General features: G+C 48.8%; 2 protein-coding genes across 7 annotated transcripts in view; one reads left to right on the top strand and one right to left on the bottom strand.

Annotated features, from left to right (window-relative positions):
* The window catches only part of KCTD17 (potassium channel tetramerization domain containing 17), a 40,158-nt gene that overhangs the window by 13,332 nt on the left and 7,415 nt on the right, over positions 1-19,411 (top strand). Inside the window, exon 7 of one of the 2 annotated variants that reach the window (XM_050983148.1) lies at positions 5,730-6,878. The exons of the other annotated variant lie outside the window; for it this stretch is intronic. Within the exon in view, the coding sequence (XP_050839105.1) occupies positions 5,730-5,732 (3 nt within the window). The 3' untranslated portion in view covers positions 5,733-6,878. Of the gene's footprint in view, positions 1-5,729; positions 6,879-19,411 lie in introns of those variants that run through there. 2 annotated transcript variants of the gene reach the window in all.
* Positions 234-18,744, bottom strand: TMPRSS6 (transmembrane serine protease 6). 5 transcript variants are annotated; one of them, XM_018909861.3, is made up of 19 exons: positions 18,231-18,744; positions 18,025-18,144; positions 16,250-16,522; positions 15,936-16,078; positions 15,689-15,756; positions 14,279-14,463; positions 11,535-11,576; positions 10,490-10,694; positions 10,028-10,164; positions 9,705-9,817; positions 9,112-9,221; positions 7,905-8,050; positions 6,887-6,985; positions 4,833-4,946; positions 4,431-4,547; positions 3,532-3,700; positions 2,860-3,131; positions 2,041-2,177; positions 234-1,334 (listed from the first exon to the last, which is right to left on the bottom strand). In XM_018909861.3, exons 3-19 carry the CDS (start codon positions 16,419-16,421, stop codon positions 1,176-1,178), a joined length of 2,388 nt encoding a protein of 795 aa, XP_018765406.1. In that variant the 5' UTR covers positions 16,422-16,522; positions 18,025-18,144; positions 18,231-18,744; the 3' UTR covers positions 234-1,175. The 5 variants fall into 5 exon arrangements, with proteins under 5 accessions (XP_018765406.1, XP_030093802.1, XP_009084714.1 ...); XM_030237942.2 differs by having other exon boundaries at positions 18,025-18,409; positions 18,501-18,744; XM_009086466.4 differs by having other exon boundaries at positions 16,250-16,406; positions 18,025-18,744.

Raw genomic sequence — 19,411 nt, 5'->3', positions numbered from 1 at the left:
TGCTGCATCCCCAGTGCAGGCAGCTGGGCTACAGAGCAGGTTTGCTTATCTGCAGCCCTGAATCATGACAGTAAGTGAGGACCACCTATCTAGTGAACTTATTGATCCCAGAAACATCTGATGGGGAGAGGTGGGCAGGGGTGCGGAACCTTTGCCAGTTGCCAGTGCCAGGATTGGAGTTTGGTCAAAAATAAGATAATTTTTAGCAGAGTGAGGCAAACTAGAGCCAAAAAAATCCTCAATTAATTTTATTTATAATTCCAGTGGCCAATTATGTACACACACACACTCATACACACACGTATTCTTTAGTTAGAAAACCAAACCCGCAGCAGTTGCAGTTTAAGCCCTGTGTCCTGAAGCCTCCTCCTTCATCTCCTGCATTAACTGAGATAGGAGATGGGAGAGGTTGAGGTGCCCTGATATTAAAGGTATTTAGAAGGGCTGAGGGAAGGGGATGGGAGTCTGCTCCAGCATTTTTACTGGGGGAAGTGCAGCAGTGGAGGCTGGGTGCTGCTCCAGCAGGGAGGCAGGACACGTGCTTGGGGGTGCAATGCTGGGCTCATGCCTGGGAGTCAGTGAGACGTGAAGAGTTGGCTGGCTGAGCTGAACAGCACACTGAACAGCACACGCCAGCTAAGAAAAGAAGCAATTAGGGAGATGGAAGAGGAGGAGTGATGGGAGGGGAAGGGGGATGAAGGATAAGCAGCAGGAAGGAAGAGGGAGGCAGATTGATTTCACAGTTACTGGAATCTCTAACTACATCAGTCACATTTTCTTTCAGCAAATGTTCCAGCATAAGACTGTGGCTGAATCACATGGTTCATGGAAAGTTCAACTCCCCTCATTACTCTTCTCAGAAACCATCAGCTTGGGCCTATTGCTGTGTGTCATGTCATTGCCCCCAACTCCCCCACCTGCATCCCTTCTCCCCACTTTTGCATGGATGGCCTAAAAACCCCTTGGGATGCTCCCTGGGAAGCACTAATGGGGAAGAGGGTCTGCCTTCTTTTCTCCACAATCCCTGCAGCAGCCTTTTTTTACCTAGTTCAGAAGAGCATCCTGGGTCTGACAAAATCCCACACTCTCTTTCTTTGGGAGGCAAGTGAGCAAGATCAGGAATGAGTGCCATGTGAGTGTAGGTGTGATGGGGAGAAGTCCGAGATGCGCTTTTCTCAGCTCATGGTTTGGTTCATCCAGCCCAGCACTTGAGTGATCCTGGTGTATACTCCATAGTGATTTGCACGTGCACATCCCATTCCCCAGCTGACCAAACCAGCCAGAAACCATCTGCCGCTGGGTTCTTTGCAGGCCAGTGGACCTCCAGAATCACCCTAGAAAAAAGAAAAGTAAAATCAAGTGGCAGTGATTCACCAGCTTCTGCTGCTGCCTGATTATGTTGTCTTTGAGCCCCTCTGTATACAGATCCCTGTATCCCCTCAGCTCATGCCTGGGACATCTGCAACATTCCTTGTACTTAAGGCAGATGTCAAAAACAGTCTCCAGTGCAAACATCTGACTCAATTATTCCTTCATCATGCAAATTCCTCCCCCTCAGCCAGGCCCCAAAAAGCTGATTGCTCTACTGATTCCTCCTGGTCCGCATGGGATTTCCAAATATGTAGCAGGCAAGGATGATTGTTGGAATTTAACTGGATTCCATGAGGGGTGGCATAGATTAATTCCTTGAGATTAATAGTAATGAAGGAGCACACAGATTATTGTGTGTGACAGGTGCTAAAGAGGCTGAGGGTGTAAGAGACTGATGTAGTCACCTGACTTGAAAGTGGGAGGCAGAGAAGAAAATGGGCTGAAATGAGAAAATGGTAATTTAACTGTATTTGGATCCTGTCTAAGGCAAGGATGCTGGGAAGAAGTGGTCATGAGAGCTGTTGTTGGCCGCTTAGATCAGAGGAAGTGTTGGGAAAATGACCTTATATGGTCTTTTCCCCCTCATTTCAGGCTGTGCATTGCATTTGTGAGACTTGGGACACATCCCACCTCTGGTAGTCAACCCTGATCCCACAACTCCTCTGTCACCTGGCAAGCATCCTTCTTGCCCTGGTGGTACCCAGCACACAGCATCCTGGGGGTAATCATGTAGTGATAAGCTTCACTGCAGATGTTCTGCCGGATGAGCTGCACATCCACCTTCTGCAGAACATTGCTGATATACCCTGAAAAGTAGAGAACCAGAATTAGCACAGGTGAGCTATGGTGGAACTTCCCCTAGCCCATGCCTACCTTACTGCATGCTGAAACCTGCCATTGGAATTTCTGTTCTGCTCTCCACTGGCATCACAGTCTCTGACTTTCAGCAGAGCACTTTTTCTGTGTGGAAGGCAGAAAATTCCCCTTCATTCCTTTCCCTACAGGCATATGTTGTGGGCACTTCAGCTTTTGGGACAAGGCGTATTCTGCTTTGAGGAAACCTCTGGGTTGTCAGAGTCTTGGGTTTGTTTCTCACTGAAATGGATGTTAAGCTCTTCTGTCTAAGAGTACAAACCAGGAGTGTCCAGTTCTGTATAGTTTCCTGAGTGTTTCCAATTAGGAAGCAACTGGAACAAGTCTGTAAGCGGGTGAAGGCACTAAGCTGACCTGAAGGGCTATTCTAGTCTTTGAATGAAGAAACACATGCTGTCCCCATACAGATTACCAGACTGCCATGCCTGCCTCTCCACATGAGGTTTCAGGGCACTGAACAGGTAACTTTGGTCAACCTATTACCCAAAATCAGAAGGAGTAAAGGAGGCACAATGTTTTGGGATGAACAGAAGCCTGATCTACCTATGACACATCTGAACCTATGTTTCTGCCTCAGCACTGCTGCAGTAGGCCACCAAGAGTCCTTGAACCTACCTCCTTCCTTGAGGGCTCCCCAGCCAGTGATCCAGCAAAGAAGGCCAGGCTCAAAGATGTGAGATGGAGCAGGCAGGCAGATGGGCTGGATTAAGGGTGAGATGATCACAGGATGATCCAGCTGGAGCAGGGCCACATCATAATCATGGCTGTCCTCCTCGTAATAAGGGTGGAGAAAGAGATGGATAACCTTGAAGGACACCTCTGTATGGCCGGTGGCATTTTGCAAGTATTTACCCAAGTAAACGGTCCAGATGGAGGGGGAGGCCAGCCTGTAGGATGCAGCAGAGGAGCATGGGACCCAAAGGGCACACTTTGCAGGTAATGCTATCCCATCCTCGCGCATGCTGACATCTCCAACGTTGTGACAGCGTGGGGACAACACAGAGCCAAAACCAAGGTGGATTTGTGCAGCATTTTCCACTATCATTGCCCCCTGGAAGCTGCTCTGCGAATCCCAGCATTGCCCCTTTTCCCCTGCACATGCCACCAGATAATACTGCATATATCCATACCCCTTTCTTCAGTTCCAAGCCATGGAGAAGCATGGCTGAGGTTCCAGAGTAGTGCAGCTGCCCTGTGACATTTTCATCAGTCAGAAGAGCCTCCCATCATGCATGACATGGAAAGCAATGCAAATCTTTCTATCCAGCACCTCCCCTCTCTGTTTACCTCTCATCCTGGAAGCAGTGCGCGGCTGAGACCACCCAGCGGTCAGCAATGAGTGTTCCTCCACAAATGTGCTGGCCCCGAACTTGCAGGCTGGCCTGCCACGGCCATTCCCCTTCCACAGAATTCATACCACCCACAATCCTGCTGAGAGGGGCTTGCATCCCACAGTCTGAGAGGAGACACAGCAGGTACTTCAGGGAAGGAAGGGAACATGAAATACTGTGCCTGCCCTTCCTTTTCTACTTAGCTGCCTGAAGAGTTTGACCTCTAACTGCTTGTCTTTCCCAGCCAGCACATGCACATGCTTTATGTACTGCCCAGGACAGGTCTAGTGAGCACTCCCTCCCAGCATTCCCCACCTCCAGCTGCAGCCTGGGGATGCCTTTGGGGCAGCATGCCGACTGTGCTAACTGCTGTGCTGCCAGGAAACCCTGCTGGTCATTCCCCTTCACTGCCTACTGAGGCTCCAGAAAAAAAACAAGTAGGGAAATCAAAACATTAACTCTCTCCCTGCCAGTGGCCATGCAGTCATGGGTGATTTTCCTGGCTGCAGCCTTGTACAATAAGCTGACAGAGTGGTCAAACAGGCAGCCTGTGGGTTGAACCTGGCCTGTGAGACCTGTCTGTCTGGCCTGATGCCTCTGCCTGAAGGAGGCAGGGAGCAGCTGTCCAAAGAGCAAGAGCTTGCTCACACTCAGCACAGAGTTGGCTCATTGCTGCTGTCCCTGCCACTGCAGGGTGGAGCAGGGGCACTGGTACTGTGGGACTGAGGTGGGGAGAAGATGGTGGAACAAGGGAGGGTGGCTGCTTCTTCTGGGTGGTGGGAGAAAATGGGGCAGCTTGCAGCTACGTGTCATCCTGAACCTGCCTGGCTGATGTGTGGCTGATCATTTCCTCACCACAGTGATTCTCATCAGACAGGTCCTTGCAGTCTGCAGTGGTGTCACACAGGGGGTTGGGTTTCTTCACACAGGTCCCATCTTCACAGCGGTAGGTGAAAGGACCGCAGGGGACCCCTGCATAAAGGAAGGGAAGCCAAGACTGAGAGAGAGCAGCTGGTTGTAGATACAGCCTGAAGTCCTTCAAATGAAGAGAAAGGGCAGCAGAGAGTGTGGGGGAACTCCATAAATGATGACAGGGAATTTCCTGAACAAACAAACAGCTCACAAACATTGTGAGGAGGCTGGGCGAGCTAACTCCCCGATGGTGCCCTCATGTCATATGCCAGAAATACTCTACAGAAAGCCTTGGTTTGAACACAAGGATGGGCATTTGTCATCCCAGCACTGTCCCCTCCCTACCTCCACTGCAGTGCTCCTCATCACTCCCGTTGACACAGTCCACCTGCTGGTTGCAGACCCTGCTGAACTCGATGCAAGTGCTGTCCTCATAGCACTGGAACTTTGCAGGGCACACTGCAAAGGAGGGAAGCATGTGGGAATCAGGCAGACAAGGTGTGAGGTCAGGGTCATAAGTCCTGCAGTCTCTGCAGCCTCTACCCCCACCTCATAAGTTGTGCTAAAGACCAGTTCTGGTATAGTGCAGCTGTGTAGCTTTTGCCTGATCTGCAGTGTAGGCATGTCTGCACCCTGTCTTACACTTTGCTGATGCTGACTTAACTTTTCTTGTCTTGGCCTCAGACCCACCTCAGCACTATGCACTTGTCTTGAGGTCCATGGACTCTTCAGTTACCACCGCCAGTCCTGGTCTGCTTGCCCTGTTAGGGCTTTGTTGGACTGCATTCTGTCTGGTGAGGTCACTGTTCCTCCTGCCTTGCTGTCAACCCCAGCTCATGGGTCACTGTTTCATACAGACCAGCAGTTCCCCTTGCAGTGAGTCCTGAACAACAAAGGATTCTGCAATGTCCATGAGATCTGGTGGACACTGGAGGATGGAGATGGGTCTAAGCTGCCTGCCCACCACAGAGTTTGACTTCTGTTTACAGATTTTCATAGCAGGAACTTGTTCTGCTTGTGTGTACCATTTTCTTACTGCAATGACTATAATTTTTTCATTAATAGCATGAAGCTTCTAGATGACTAAAGGCACATAAAGGTCTGAGGCAACCTGAACTTTGATTTTAAAGACAGGGATTGTTCCATACCAACACAGAGTGAATAATCAGAGATGCTCTAGTGGCAAGAGTATAAGAAAGGAAGGAAATAATTATGTTTCTGTTTTCTTTTTCAAATATGAAGTAATGTTGGAAAACGCTGAGAGTGTGGAGTTTCTGTCAGTCTTGGTCTGTGCCAACCAGTGGAACTGAATGACGCGATATCCCTGGGGCCAAGGAGATACTGGGATTCAAGAAAAGATTAGATATTCATAAGGATCCAAATGTATCCATGTCTACAGGAGGGAAGCATGCAAACCCTGATGTCAGACAGCTGGATAATGGGACAGAGCACATTGTCAGCAACACTGCAGACAATGCAAAACCCAACTTTGGCAATCTTATGTGAGCTCTCACATTTCTAGCACTGAATTAAAACTTCTTTAGAAAGATTTTTCTTTCCTTTGACTTTAGACTTTTCCTACAGCTTCCTCTGAATCTTTCAAAACTGGCTACTCCCTCCAGTGGTTCAGGGCTCTTCATCTGTGAAAAAAACATCTGTAGGAAACAACTAGTGAAAAGTTAGTGGTGGCAGCAATATGATGAGCACCCCATCACACCAGAGGTGAGAGAATTAGGTGCCATGTCTAAGCCTGAATTGCTGTTCCTATGAGAATGGGGCTCTGCAGGAGTTCTGAGATGCTAAGAGTGGAGCCTGAATCAGCAGTAACTGCTTTTGGCATGAAGAACTGATTGAGGCTGATCAAGGACTTTGATGCTCCCAAAATGGGGCAAAATATGTGAGTGAGGATCTGTACAGATGAAGTGTCACAAATGGCCTGGGGGGAAAGAGGAGAAAGAAGGGCAGCAGGTGGGCCTGGGGAAGTGAGAGCAGGGAGGAGGGGGATGCCAAAGGGTGTGACAGCAGAGGGGGCTGCAGGCCAGGGCTGAGGTTGGTTGTAGACCTTGGGCAGGATGAAAGCAGGACAAGGTGGGGGACAGCTTGGCTAGGGGGTTTCTTTCAGGCTGCCTGGAGCTCTTGGTGCTCTTGCTACTAGGGGACTCTCCCGGGAAGGCTGTACTGTGACAGGAGCCAGAAGCATTAGTGCTCTTTCCAGTGCAGGCTAAAGCCATACACCAGCGGGGTGAGACTTCTAAGGGCACAGAGGTTTAAGTTCCTAAAGCTGAGGTACAAGGCTGTGCCTTGGCCACCCAAATCTCTTCATCTCTCCCTGCCTTTGGAGGAGCAAGGGGCTGTGTCTTGCTGAGACCAGGGACTAGCAGGGAGAAGAAATCACTCACCACAGTTTCTCTCATCCAGCCCATTGGGGCAATCTTTGATCCCGTCACAGGCTGGGACACACAAACCATTCACCAAACACAGGAACTCCCCAGGGCAGGCTGTGAAACCAAGAGAGAGTAATTAGTCCCCAATGACTGGAAACCTCCTGGCAGCAGAGCAGCATGGCTTGAAACGGTGGAACTGCACACCCTCATGACCACAGGAGTGCTGCTGCAGTGTACTGCATGCCCCAAAATCTGCCATGTCACCTGCTCTTAACAGGGACATATGGAGCCAGGACATGCACCAGGGGAAAGACGGCTTTCACTGTTTTGCATGGTACCAATGGGCAATATCCAGATCAACCATCTGTCTGGCATGGCATTTGTCAGGATCACTGCTGTTTCATGTCTCCTGAATGCCATGGGAAAGCTGAAACAGGCTCTTTTGAGCTGCTATCAAAACTTATGGAGGACCTTGAAGGGGTTGTTGTTAGACACATTGACAGGTGCACATATTCAGGGACTGGTGTGCATTACTGGCACCCTTTAGGAGGGAGATGGTGAAACCTTGGAAAGACAGACTGTGGGTGGCATTTGCATATGTGTGTGTTTGTGTGCAGTTTTATTTATCTCTTGTTTGTACGGATTCCAAGGTGAGCAGGAAACAGCTCTCTCTAAGAGATCTTGTAATCAAAACAAATGTTGCTTCAAGCAGAAGTGCTTTCTCATTGAATTCCCAAGGCCAATCTGTGATGTTGACACAAGAGTAAGATCTTAGGCAATTTTGTGACCTTGGATTTTGTTGCATGGGTGCTCTGGCCACAAGAGGCAGGGCCACATGGGCAGAAACAACTTTGCACATAATTGTCTCTTCTTTTGGGGGGATCACTGGTGCATCACTCATTTGTGAGCATCTTCCTGAAGGGTGGATGGCACCTAGGGCTCCTGGGCTGTGCCTTGTGTTTCTCCCAGCACAGGCCAAGTGCAGAGGGGCTGCTGGGCCCCCCCAAAGGAGCAGGGAAGAACCTAAGCTTACGGTCAGATTGCTTGTACAGGCTGTAAGCTGCCTGTACGCCAGGGCCGGTTAAGGAGATCTGCGAGGTGAAGGTGATGGTGATGTCAGCAGAAGATGTGACCGGGATCCGCTCAGCGTAGGCTTGCAGGGTCCTCAGTCCACACAACCTGAGGAGCAAACACAGGCGAGGTGGGATGGACAGGGAGGCAGGAGACAAAGCAGGGCAAGGGGGCTCGGTGGGGCTGCGGTGGGAAGGGGTAACACAGACTGGATGCTGCGGGCAAACCAGGAATTACAAAATGCCTTTAGTATGCATGAGGTACAGAGTGCACAGGGACCCTCCTGTCTTTGGACATTTCCTGCTTTCTGGAAAGCACTGAGATCAGGCCATGCAAAGCAGTGCAGTTCTCATAGTGTAAGAAGATTCTCTTTCGTCATCTTCCAAGAAGCCATGTTGTAGAAACTGTGGCACTGACAGTTTAAGAGAGGAAGGCAGGGAGAGAAAAAGTGGAAATCTTAAGCCAAGGTAACATAACTTTTGGATCAGATCCTTCCTAGGAAGACAAATTACCCCTACAGGATCTATGGAGAAGGCACTAATGAGGTGGGTTAGGGGAGGTTTTGGAGGGAAACAGGCAATTTTGTAATAAATGGGAGGAAAGCCAAAAGCTATAGGTCCATCTGTCTCAGAGCCTGCTTTGAGGAGATGGGAGCACAACAGGTCTCCATCCTTTGCACCTGGGCAGTGGTGAGCAGTAGCTTCAGCTACATATGGATGCTATTTGTGGGAAGTCCTGAAGGGGAAATGGCTGCAGTCAAAGCAGGAGGATATGGAGCTAAGGGGAAGATCTGTACGGAGGTGGCTGCAAGGCAATGGCACACAGATAGTATTGCAGAGGTGGTGACAGGCAGATTTGCAAACACAGGAGACGTGGGAGGACACCAAGGTTACACACACAGGAGAAAACTAAGAAGCCTGATGCGAACAGCAAGACAGAGAAAGCAGGTTGGTAGCTTGAAGCAAATCTGTGAGAAATGTGTTCACTGGGGAGAGAGCAAACAAGATTAGCAGAAAAGCAGGAGGCACCAGCACAAAGAGTGGTCACTGAGTGCAGCTCAGTGTATGGCCCCTCTTCCTCACACACGGTGGCTGAAGTGAGCAGGGAAGCTGCAGAGGTTTAATCCCAGGTGGGAAGTGAGAGACAGAAACCAGGATCCCACCACACACCTTCTGTTCTGAATGATCCACTGGCCTTGGGTACAGGGCAGGTCGTGCTTCTGTCTGCTGAGTGCGTAGGCGTCGAACCAGAGGGTGACCCCATAGTCGAGGGATGGGACCTGCAGACAGGGGGGTGCAGAGCAGAGGGAGGAGGGCAGATGGCTCCTAGGAGTGTTACAGCACACTCCGTAAGGCAGAAACGAGCAGAGCAAATGTGAAGGCCAGATGTCTCTGACATTGCAGTCAGAAAGAAGTACCCTCTAAACTGGAGCCAGGCCACAGCCCAGGGTGGCTCTGCTGCTGGCATCAAAGACTGGCAATTCTTATCAATTCCTATCAATCTGGTTCTGTTTTGAAGAACCCCTCTGGAGATCAGATTTCAGATTCCTCCTCAGCTACGGCATCTCTGTGCTGATATGCAGTATTAGACTTCTGCCCCTTCAAAAACCCACCTTATGTGGAGGCTGGGCAGGCTGTCACCCTTTTCTTGTTTCTCATGATGACCTGACTGAGAGCCCTGGCTGTGCCCCCCCCCCCAATGTGCAGAGTACTGCCCTGGTTTTGGGGACAGGGTGGATGCTCTTGTGGGAGCTGACTCTTACCGTCATGTGCCAGGTGCACTGCGTGTTGGGTGAGTAGTAGCTGGGGTAGTGGGGGGTGCCAATCTTCCCCTGCAGCTCCAGGCTCTCCCGCAGAGTTATGTTCACTTCACAAGCTGTAAATACAGAGACATTCAAAGCCCTGCTCTCTGTCAGCTCAGCCTCAGCCCTGGGAGTCCATGTAACCTGCCTTTTACTGACTACCCCTGCAATCCAGAATGAATTCTGCCCCTAACAGGGATGCAGGACCTCTAGGAGCTGTGATACTGCAGGAGAAAACCAATCTTCTCCGGTAACTATAGTCACTCTCCTCCAGCCTTCCTCACCTTTGAGGGGCACCGCCTGTGCTGAGAGGATGAAGGGGTCATAGTAGCTATACATGGCTTTCTTCCACACAATGGACATGACAGGGCCAGATGAAAGGACTTCGACAATGGGCTCCTGCCGGCTGCAGCCGTAGATCCTCAGGAAAAAGAGATCAGAGGATGGGAGTGAAGCAAGCAACAAACAAATGGAAGAGAAGAATGAGAAAGAGAGGCAGTGGATATCTGTGTGATCCACACACAGCAGTTGTAAGGCACTAACTGAACCAAACAAAGGGCCAACAGCAACAGCTCCTGCAGCATGGTTTTAAGACATATCCCACATCAGTGACTTATCAGCAACAGACAGGTTGTACATCAAGGAGAACCTCCTTTGATGCCGTCTGACACCTTCCCCTGCTGTGGTGTGTCGTGCTATCCTGCCTGTCTTCCCCACCCCGTTCTTCCTGCTCAGGAGCTACCTACGAGGTGATGAGGTGTTTCTCCAGGGGCCCAGCTGTGTCGTACATTGCCAGGCGGTCCCTGCAGTCAGGCAGGGTCCACTCCAGGCGTAGCTTGATCATGTAGCCCTTGAGGCCATGGAGGTGCCAAAGACAACTGGAGGCCAGGTAGTCAGGGCCCTCCAGCCTTAAGACATCATCCTCCTGGACATAGCTGTACCTGTAGCAACCTGAAATAGACGTGGTTGTAAGAGAAGTTAAGATATGGGATTGTCACTTGGTATATCAGTGTAAGCCCTTTTCTGGGGTAAGGCTGACTCATCCCAGTGATCTCGGTTTACTTTTACGTATGTTGTGGTGGCACTGATCCTTTTGTACCATTGCCCCAGTTTCTCTAAGAACTGCCCCCTCTTCCTTGGTTAACCTAACAATACCTCAGGCTTTAAATGTCAGCCCAGCACAGTTATCTTCCACTGGCTTTATTTACTTTTTCACCTCTTTCTCCTCTCAGCCCCATATTCTTCCTGGCTTTAGATCTCCCTCATCCGAATTCCAGGTTTCAGAAGACTTTCACACCAGGATTTTTGAGTAAATATCAGCTTAAAGGTGAGTTTCTAATAGCATATCTAATGCAAGCTGCCAGACAGAGAACTTACAAGACTGCCTGAAATTACTAAAAGCATCTTCAAACATTGCCAAGACAACAGACTCCTAAATGAGGCACATCCAGTGCAGAGCCATGCAGGAAACCCCCACCCCAGCAGCAGCATTGCATGGGGCCTGGAATCAGCACTGTGGTACCAGTGTACCCAGCTATTTCACAGTTCTCATTAGGACCAGGACAAGTCTGAGGTGGCTGCATTGCCCCTGGCAGCTGGCATCTCTGCCCAGAGCCATCCAGTACATAGCAGTCATGTAGTTTGGATCTGGTCAAGCAGCAGCACTGCTGCTCCCTTGCTGCTACTCTGCCCTTCCCAGGATTTGCAACTCCAGGAGGCCGACTTTCTGTCCCCAGTGAAAATCCCTCCCATAAAGTCAGGAACTCAAAAGGAAAGGAGAAGGTAGCCTACCCAGAGTGGATTGCAGCACTACTATGTCTTTCACACTGGATTCTGTTAGAAAGAAAATATATAAAGGAAGATAAACAAAAATATAAACTGGATTAAAAAAAGATAATCTGATCACCTAGCATGGTAGGTGAGGACTCCCTTCCTTCCTTCTGTAACTAGCTCATTACAGCTTCAGCAAGGGGCATGCTCCAGGTACCTCTTTGTCTGCTCTCAGGGACCTGTTTCAGTCATGCCTTCCCCAGCCCATCTCTCTGGGAAGTTTTTCTGCCCCTGACCCAAATCCAACAGCCCTTATTCTTGTTTTCCAGCCCACCAGGGACTTCTCTGCCTTTTTCCTTGCCCATTTTGGTGTTCCAGGACCTCTTCCCCTTCCCAGGAGGGCTGGACATTGCTTCAGGCAGCCATTCCCCTCCTCTGCCAGCCACATCACAGGCACAACCCACTTCCCAGAGCCTTCAGCATCTGCTGTCCCACTTGAAAGAATGCCCAATCAAAAATATGGAAGTCACTGAGGGTGGAGAAGGAGTTCTCTTTTGATGACCAATGTGCAATGAGCTACTCAACATCCTTGTAGAGTCCACCTTTGGAGAAGGGAGTTGCACAGAAAGTGATCCTCAGGGGCTACAAATCTCTGCAAAACAGCCACAGGGTGGATAACACTTTAAGAGAGATGGGCTTTTCTCCAGCCTTCCAGCTGAACTGGAATCAGCCAGAGATCAGGTGCTACTGGGAATAATTGCCAAAATAAAAGGCACTGTGAGGGCAGCTGGGTGTGAGGATTGTTGTTGTGGGTTTGCCTGGCTCAGGGCTTTGGTCATTTGTAGTTTCCAAGCAAATCTGTGGGAGAGATGAGTGGTTTTGTCATAGCAAAAGCAGTTGTTGTGGAAAATAGGATCCTGTAGGCATAAGGCAGGCTCCTAGGCAAGCTCATGTGCTGTAGAGAATAGTCTGTGCAGAGCTGGTAGTAAGTACTCCTTTATCTGAAGGTAATAAACCTGAGCTCCTGTGGAGAACAGCAAGTCCTGAACGATTTTTGGGGAAGGGGGAAGGTAGTGTACTGGAAGGTAGCCATTGCGTGTTGGTAAAAATAAAGCACTGGAGATGGTGGAGAGGTTCCTGTAGTAGTCGATGGTTTGCAGCTCTTCGTCTCAAGGCAGAGTTTAGAGCTGAGCAGGCCAGCAGGAGTCTGCCAGAATGCAATGAAGTGCTAATGACTGCTATTAGCTGGCTGTTTCTTCACTCAGACTGTACAGGACAAATGAAACCAGAGGTGAAGTCACTGGCTGGAGGTCACTCTGGCTCAACAGTGTAAGAAATTTCTGGCTTTTGTCTCAGTTATCAGACTGTACATCTGACTGGAGGGGGAAAGGACTAGGGAAAGCAGAAGGAGGTGGATAAACAACTGGTGTGTTAAGTCCAAAATAGAAAGAAGTGTGGTCTGCTGAAATGAATAAAACAGTGAAACAGATGCAAAGCAAATAAGGGGGAACTGGGAACAGCTAAAATTATGGCACCATCATTTTTATTTGTTTATGAGTTGCATTATGAAGTGAGCAAATAAAAGGAAAATGCTAGATGGGCTGATTTGGAAGGGTTTAGCATATTTCCTTGTGATATCTTTGTAAAGAAAGTTCATTTAAATTGGCTGAGCATAGGGTCTGGTATGCTGGAAACAAATCATAAGTGGAAGTAAGGATCTAATGGTAACTGTGGGAGGAGATGTCTTGATGAGATGCTAATGCATCTTCTGACTAAGACCTTAAAATGATGGTCTGGATGAGGGAGTGAAAATCATTTAGAGGAAATAGAATATTCTTTGCAGGCACCGAAAAATGACCCACAAAACAACTGGGATGGGGGGTTAAAGTTAAAGAAAGTATGGGTAGGATACAATAAAAGAAGCTTAATCTTAGAATAATCTAAGATCTCATACATGGGGGGAAAAAACCCAAAACAAACAACTTGGAGATTTAACATCTCATGGGATGAAGAAACTTGGAAATAGGAGTCCCAGGAAGAGGAGAAGAAACAGTGTATTTTAAAACCTGTGAGATTTGGTACTCTGTAAGAGGGATCAGACAAGGCTGACAAGTTAAGCCGCATTACAACGATCAGATATAAATTCCATTTGACTTGTATGCATTGACTACATAAACATCCCTGGCCCCTTACCTAACAACTGCTCTGGAGCAGTTTTGCATGGGTGGCTTTTTAAACAGGCTGTGACCTTCACTGTGAGCAACAATAAATAATCCTTAAAATCATATGTCAGAAACTGAAGTGACAGTGATGCTTTGTCTCAGAGGAAAACTTAGTGGTGACTCGGATATGTTGCTTTTGTTCTCTCTATCAAACAGTCTGGAATAATCTCCCAAAGGAAAGTAGCAAACCTAAGTGCTTGATATTTTCAAGCTGAGCTGATCAAAGTCATGACCTGTCTAAGACCTTGCTCTACAGAAGCCAAAGCTGATGGGTGAAAAAAGAATCACCTATCTGATCATGGTCAGGTGTATCTCCAATAATTTCAATCCTTCAAAGGAAGGATTTTTTTTTTTTTAAATCAAACTTCAGTTCTTCTCTATAAGGAAAAAATGCATAAAATTGTATCTCCTGTGTCTCCTATTCTCTCATCCTCTTCAGGTTTCTTCTGTCTCCTCCAATAGACTCCTGGCCTTTTCTCCTAGCCTTCTGCATCATGGAACATTTCTGACTGCTCAGGCCACAGCTGAGCAGCTGGTACTTACCCAGGAGAACCAGAGAGTCTGGGTTGACCCTGTACTCCGTCTGGTAGGACAGGCTGCCTGAGCTGTTGAAGCTGGTGGAGAGCTCTTGGTGGAGCACTGTGTTTACCCTCTCAGCAGTTGCCTCCTTCTGCTGACTCTCAGGAATTTGGAGGGTGAACCAGAAGAAGAAGGTCAGAGCTCCTTCCCTAACAGAGAAATAGCATGTAAAATATTCTTGCTCACCATCTTCAGAATTACTGGAGAGACAAACCCTCCCTCCCCACTATTTTCAATAAATCAGACATATCTGTGTAGATTTTCCAGCTCTGCTGCTGTGACCCAGAGGAACCTCTCTGAGTGGGGCAGGAGAGCTGCAATATCCATGGTGTGAGTCAGTGCTTTTTGGGAAGAAGCCGTTCCATGCCATCTGGCTTTAATGATGACCATATGAGCTCAAATTATTATGATAATTAATCAAGACTATTCTAATGAGTAGTCTCATTTCAGGTAGAAATGACCTTTGGGTACTACTGACCAGGGGTTGAAAAGAGAAGCTCAAGACTTCACTGTCTCATCTCCCAATGGTGACAAGTGGATGATTTATGACCAGGTACCTTACCTCAAACCAGTAATGCTGGGCAGGCTAAAGCTGCAGGAGACTGTGCCTGGGAAAGTTCTGTTCAACCAACTGGCAGAGAAAATTGGCTGGGGGAGGGCAAGGAGATGTTGAAACACATCTTTGTTCAGTAAAAGGCTAGGGGAAGATGTGCAAGTGAAACTTTTCTTTCCCCAGTTGAAAATGGAATTACATCAAAGTCAGAATGTTCCTTAGGTAAAGGACAAATTTAGGGGTGTGGTTTTCCATAGGAAAAAAATCAGAAGCAAATGACCGTCAGTCTGGAAACCATTTCTGCTATCCTGTTCTACTGTTATGACCTGCAAAGCTGTAGTTCCACATTTGTCCCATTCCACTGTTATCCTGTTCCCAGGTGGTCCAGGCTTCTTGGCGGGAATAACTTTTCCATGCTGCATTCTGCCCTCTCCCTTCTGGTGCCTAGAGTCAGGCCATAAAATAGCTTTCTTGAATTAGAAAAATTAATTTCCAGCTGCTTGGTTTCTACTGACAATGCCAAGACAATTTTTTTTTTAATCTCTTCCCAATGATTTTTTTTTTTTACTCTCCTGAACTTTTGCCTTTCTGAAGAATTTCTCAGTTTTGGCTTTTCATCATGACCTGGATGAAGAGGAGCATCAAAGTATCCCCAGCTCTATCGTGCTGGAACCATTCTGAATCTGGACTGTCCAGACCAGCTTAGAGGTCATGGCAGGGACAGCAGAATTTTGTCATGGGCAGATTTCAGTGAAACCAGAGTACAATTTACTGGAAGCTTTCACACAGGAACAAGCAAATACGCTGCGGGTGCTACTCACCCAAAGGCATACACTGTGCTGGAGTTGTAGTACCGACCCAGCTCTGTGGCATGAATCAGTTCCTTCATCTGCAACAAGAACGTTGTCCCGTAACTACAGGGCAATGTTACAGTGGCTGATCCCACCTCTCATCCCTCTTGCTGTACAGCCTTCCCAAGCCTGCCCTTGGATGGGGGTGCCTGAGCCCTTCCTCATTCTACTCTGTGAGCAGCCTCAGGGCTGGCTCTGTTCATGAAAGTGCCCTCACCATGTTCTGGAGCTTAGCTGACTCCACCCAGAAGGCTCTGGACTCCACGTGCCCCAGGTCTGGGGAGTACCGACGGTTGAGGACCTGGAGGCTGCCGCAGTAGAACTGCAGGATGGATGGCTCCAGATGCCATGGTCTGTAGTCTGCCGAGAGAAGCACTACTGGGTTACCTTAGTGATACACAGGAGAGAGGGGGTTACCCCTGCGTGTGACTGTCTAAAGGCCACCCAAAGTCACTAATGTGCTCTGGGCTGGTCATTGCTTTGACTACCCCCCTCCACCTCCTGCTGGGGCGAAAAAACGTGAATTTTTACCTAGGAAATACCAGGTTGCTGCAGCAGCTCCAGCCAGCACAAGAAAGGCTATCCCAAGGGGCACATAGCGGAGGCAGTGACGTGAGTTAGTTTCTGATTTGTCGTTTGAGAGGGAGCTGGAGTCTTCCTCCTGTTCCTCGGCCTCCATCAGGCGCGTCTGGTGACACAGCATGCCAGGGTCAGGCTGGTTTTTCTGTTTCCCCTTACACCTTCTCTGAAGGTGTTATGCCAAATCTGTCCTCCTCTCCCAGGATGTACGGCCCCGAGAGATCACTGTGCAAATATCAAAGACTTTGCTCAGAGCAAATGTGAGTGAAACTGCTAAATCAGTGGGAGACAGGCTTCCAGGACACTGTCTTGTCCACATCTCCTGGTAATCCATTGGCATTCAAAAGCATTCCCTGGGTTTTGCTTCTGTCAAAAGTGCAAATTAGTACAATAATGAGTTTCTCTGAATACAAAAGTGTTCTCCCAGGCTGGGAGCTGTTTTAAAACTGGTATTTTTTTGATCTAGAAGTCAATGCAGAAGAAAATCGGTGACCTGAAATGTGACCAAAACCTTCACAAAGCAGCCACTGCCTGGGAACCTGAAGTTACACTTTGCCTGCTGTGCCATTTTTATCTTGATCCCTAAAAGTAAGCAAACATTGCCATTTCCACCAGGCTGTGTGTTCCCAGGCAAAGCCAATGCTGGCACTGGCTCAATAGCTGAGCTAATGAGAAGAGAGCACCTGAATAATGTTCAGCCCTTCACCACCACCTGCTTGTGCCAGGGGACACCTCCTGTATTCCTTTGCCCCTCATCTCCCCCACATTCCTTCTTTACTTCTTCCTGGCTGCTTCTCTTCTGTCAGCCCTGCATTCTGAGGGTGAGAAATACCATTGCCCAAGAGAGCCACATTAATACTGGCTTTGTCACCCGCTTTCCTCCTCCTTTCCTCTGCCACCATGTCTGCCTTCTAAGGTTTTCTGTGTTTCTGTCATTGGAGAGGAAAGGGATGTGGATGCATCTGCATGGGAGAACACAGAGGTCTTGTGGAATGCTTGTGTCCTCTCTGTGAGTCGTCTTTGTTCCCAGTGGCGCATGTGAACATGGGGAGAGGAGTGCATGGGAGGGACTTGCTACAGCTGAGGGAATAGGTGGCTGGCCTCATGCACATTTTAGCGCATGTGGATGCCACTGAGCATCACTTGATAAGGATGAGTGGGCTTTCCAGCCTCCTCCCCCCATCTAGAGAGCCCCAGGCACTCCAGGCTGCCTTGCAACATGGAAACACATTTGCAGAATGTAAGCACCAGGTAACTCACTCCAGAACATCAAACCCAGCCTGGTGAACATCCACCCTCAGACAAGCAGTCACACATCCATCCACTCGCTCTAACACACCCTTCCAGAGGGGCAGGTGGTACAAACAGGCCCAGCACAGACTGCCCTCCCTTGCTCCTTGTGGGGCACCCTTCTGTGCAACCCTTGGGAAGGGTCTCCTCCCCAAGGATCCAAACTGGATAGTCCAGGAGAGCAAGGGCACTTCTCCACTCCCACAGCATCCCTTCAGAAACAGCAGGCATAAGCACACGACCGCAGGTGGAGGGGCAGGGGAGAGAGGGCAGGAAGCAGCAGAAGAGCCTCTTTGTTAGTAGATTTGATGGCAGGCACTGAGGTTTCCCCCAGAGCTGCAGACCTACCTCTAAAACCTGCTGCTGCCCATGAGACCTGGCCCACACCCCAACTCACACCTGCAGGGAGTGGGGGAGGAAGCAGGACATCTATTTACCCAGCTCAAGGTCTCCTCAGTGATCAATAACGTGGTGCCATGTCCCTTCAGCTCGGCCTTTGTCCTGCACCATGCTGCTGCAGCGGGTCAGCACACCCTGCACAGTGGCTGTTTTCTTTTCTGAAATGGAGGGTTTGGAGGCTTAAAGCAGGAGAAAATCTGCAGGCTGAGCAGGGGAAATCCAGAAAAAGTCAAGGTAGGAGCACCTTTAGCTGTGCAGAGAAGAGCAGCCCAGGAGATTGGTGCAGATCGATTACATTGTCCTCCTCAGGGGACGGGGAGTTGCTGAGCAACTGCTGCATTTCTTAGCCACCCTCCTTGGTCCCACTGGTGTGTGCACCCCAGCACAGGGATGGAGCAGATGCTGGCTGGCAGGGGTAGATGGCTGGAAGGAGGGAAGACAGCAGTAGAGAGCAGGTCTGGTTACCACAATGTTCATCAGATGAAAGCAAAGCACAGTGCCTCGCAGTGCCAACCTCAGAGACTCCCTCTTGTCTTCTTGCACTTCTTGCTACCCAGTCTCCGGACACTGGGCTCCCCGCACTCAGCTGCACAGCCACTCATGCCTCCCTGCAGCATCTGCTTTTCTTCCAGCCCCAGGTCCTCCTCAGCTACTTTTCCTACATGACCTTCTGCTTACGGTCCTGCAGGTCTGTATGTTCCCCGTTGTTTGTCACAGAAAGCAGAGGCACTGCAGCTGGAGCAGAGAAAACAGAGTTACTCTATCAATAAATGGGTGGCTCCTGACCCAGGACTGATCTCTAGCCAGTGACATCGACCTGGGGCTGAGCTTATTTGGGCCAGGGCTTGCTTGGGCTCATTTTGGCAGCTGTGCAGGGATAGATATTTTTCAGTTCTGTCACTGGACCAGGTTTAGTCTGGGACTGCATGAAGAGCAAAAGCCATTGCTAATTGTAGTTGCCTCATGGTGGATTCTAGAATATAAACACTCAATGTAGGTAGAAAGCTGTAGTGTTTGACTTGGAATGCTTTCAGAACTACTCAAGAGATTTTAGACCTAATTTCATTTTAAGAAGTTACTTTGAACCAGAATTTCCACAGATAATGTGGGAAAAGCAGCATCTTTAGGCACAAATGTATTCGTATATAGCTTTTATGAGTTTACACTATGAGGGGCTTGCCACAGTGGGTCAGAACCCATCTGAGGATTTTTCTCAATGCCAAAGACTTTACTTTTTAGAATTAAATTTTCCTGGAAAGAAGAATCTTCATTTTCTGGTGTTTTCAGCAGAACAAAAAATGTAGAATCTCAATCTGATTTATCTAAGCAAGCATACCACATCTATCACCACAGGCTTTTGAATCAACCAAGGACCCAAACCCTTGATCAGATCTGACTTCAGAGGAATTTTTTTACTGCAAGTAC

Source organism: Serinus canaria, chromosome 1A (genome assembly GCF_022539315.1).
Source record: "Serinus canaria isolate serCan28SL12 chromosome 1A, serCan2020, whole genome shotgun sequence".
Taxonomy (NCBI): Eukaryota; Metazoa; Chordata; class Aves; order Passeriformes; family Fringillidae; genus Serinus; species Serinus canaria.
This window is presented reverse-complemented; position numbering and strand designations above follow the sequence as displayed.

Bases quoted from the DNA above. Each gene is read 5' to 3' on its own strand.
- TMPRSS6 (XM_018909861.3), bottom strand. From the start codon at position 16,421: ATGCTGTGTCACCAGACGCGCCTGATGGAGGCCGAGGAACAGGAGGAA. The intron at 11,577-14,278 runs GTAAGTACCAGC...TCTTTCTAACAG, and splicing joins AGACTCTCTGGTTCTCCTGG to AATCCAGTGTGAAAGACATA. The intron at 4,947-6,886 runs GTGAGTGATTTC...CCTCCTTTGCAG, and splicing joins GCTGGATGAGAGAAACTGTG to TGTGCCCTGCAAAGTTCCAG.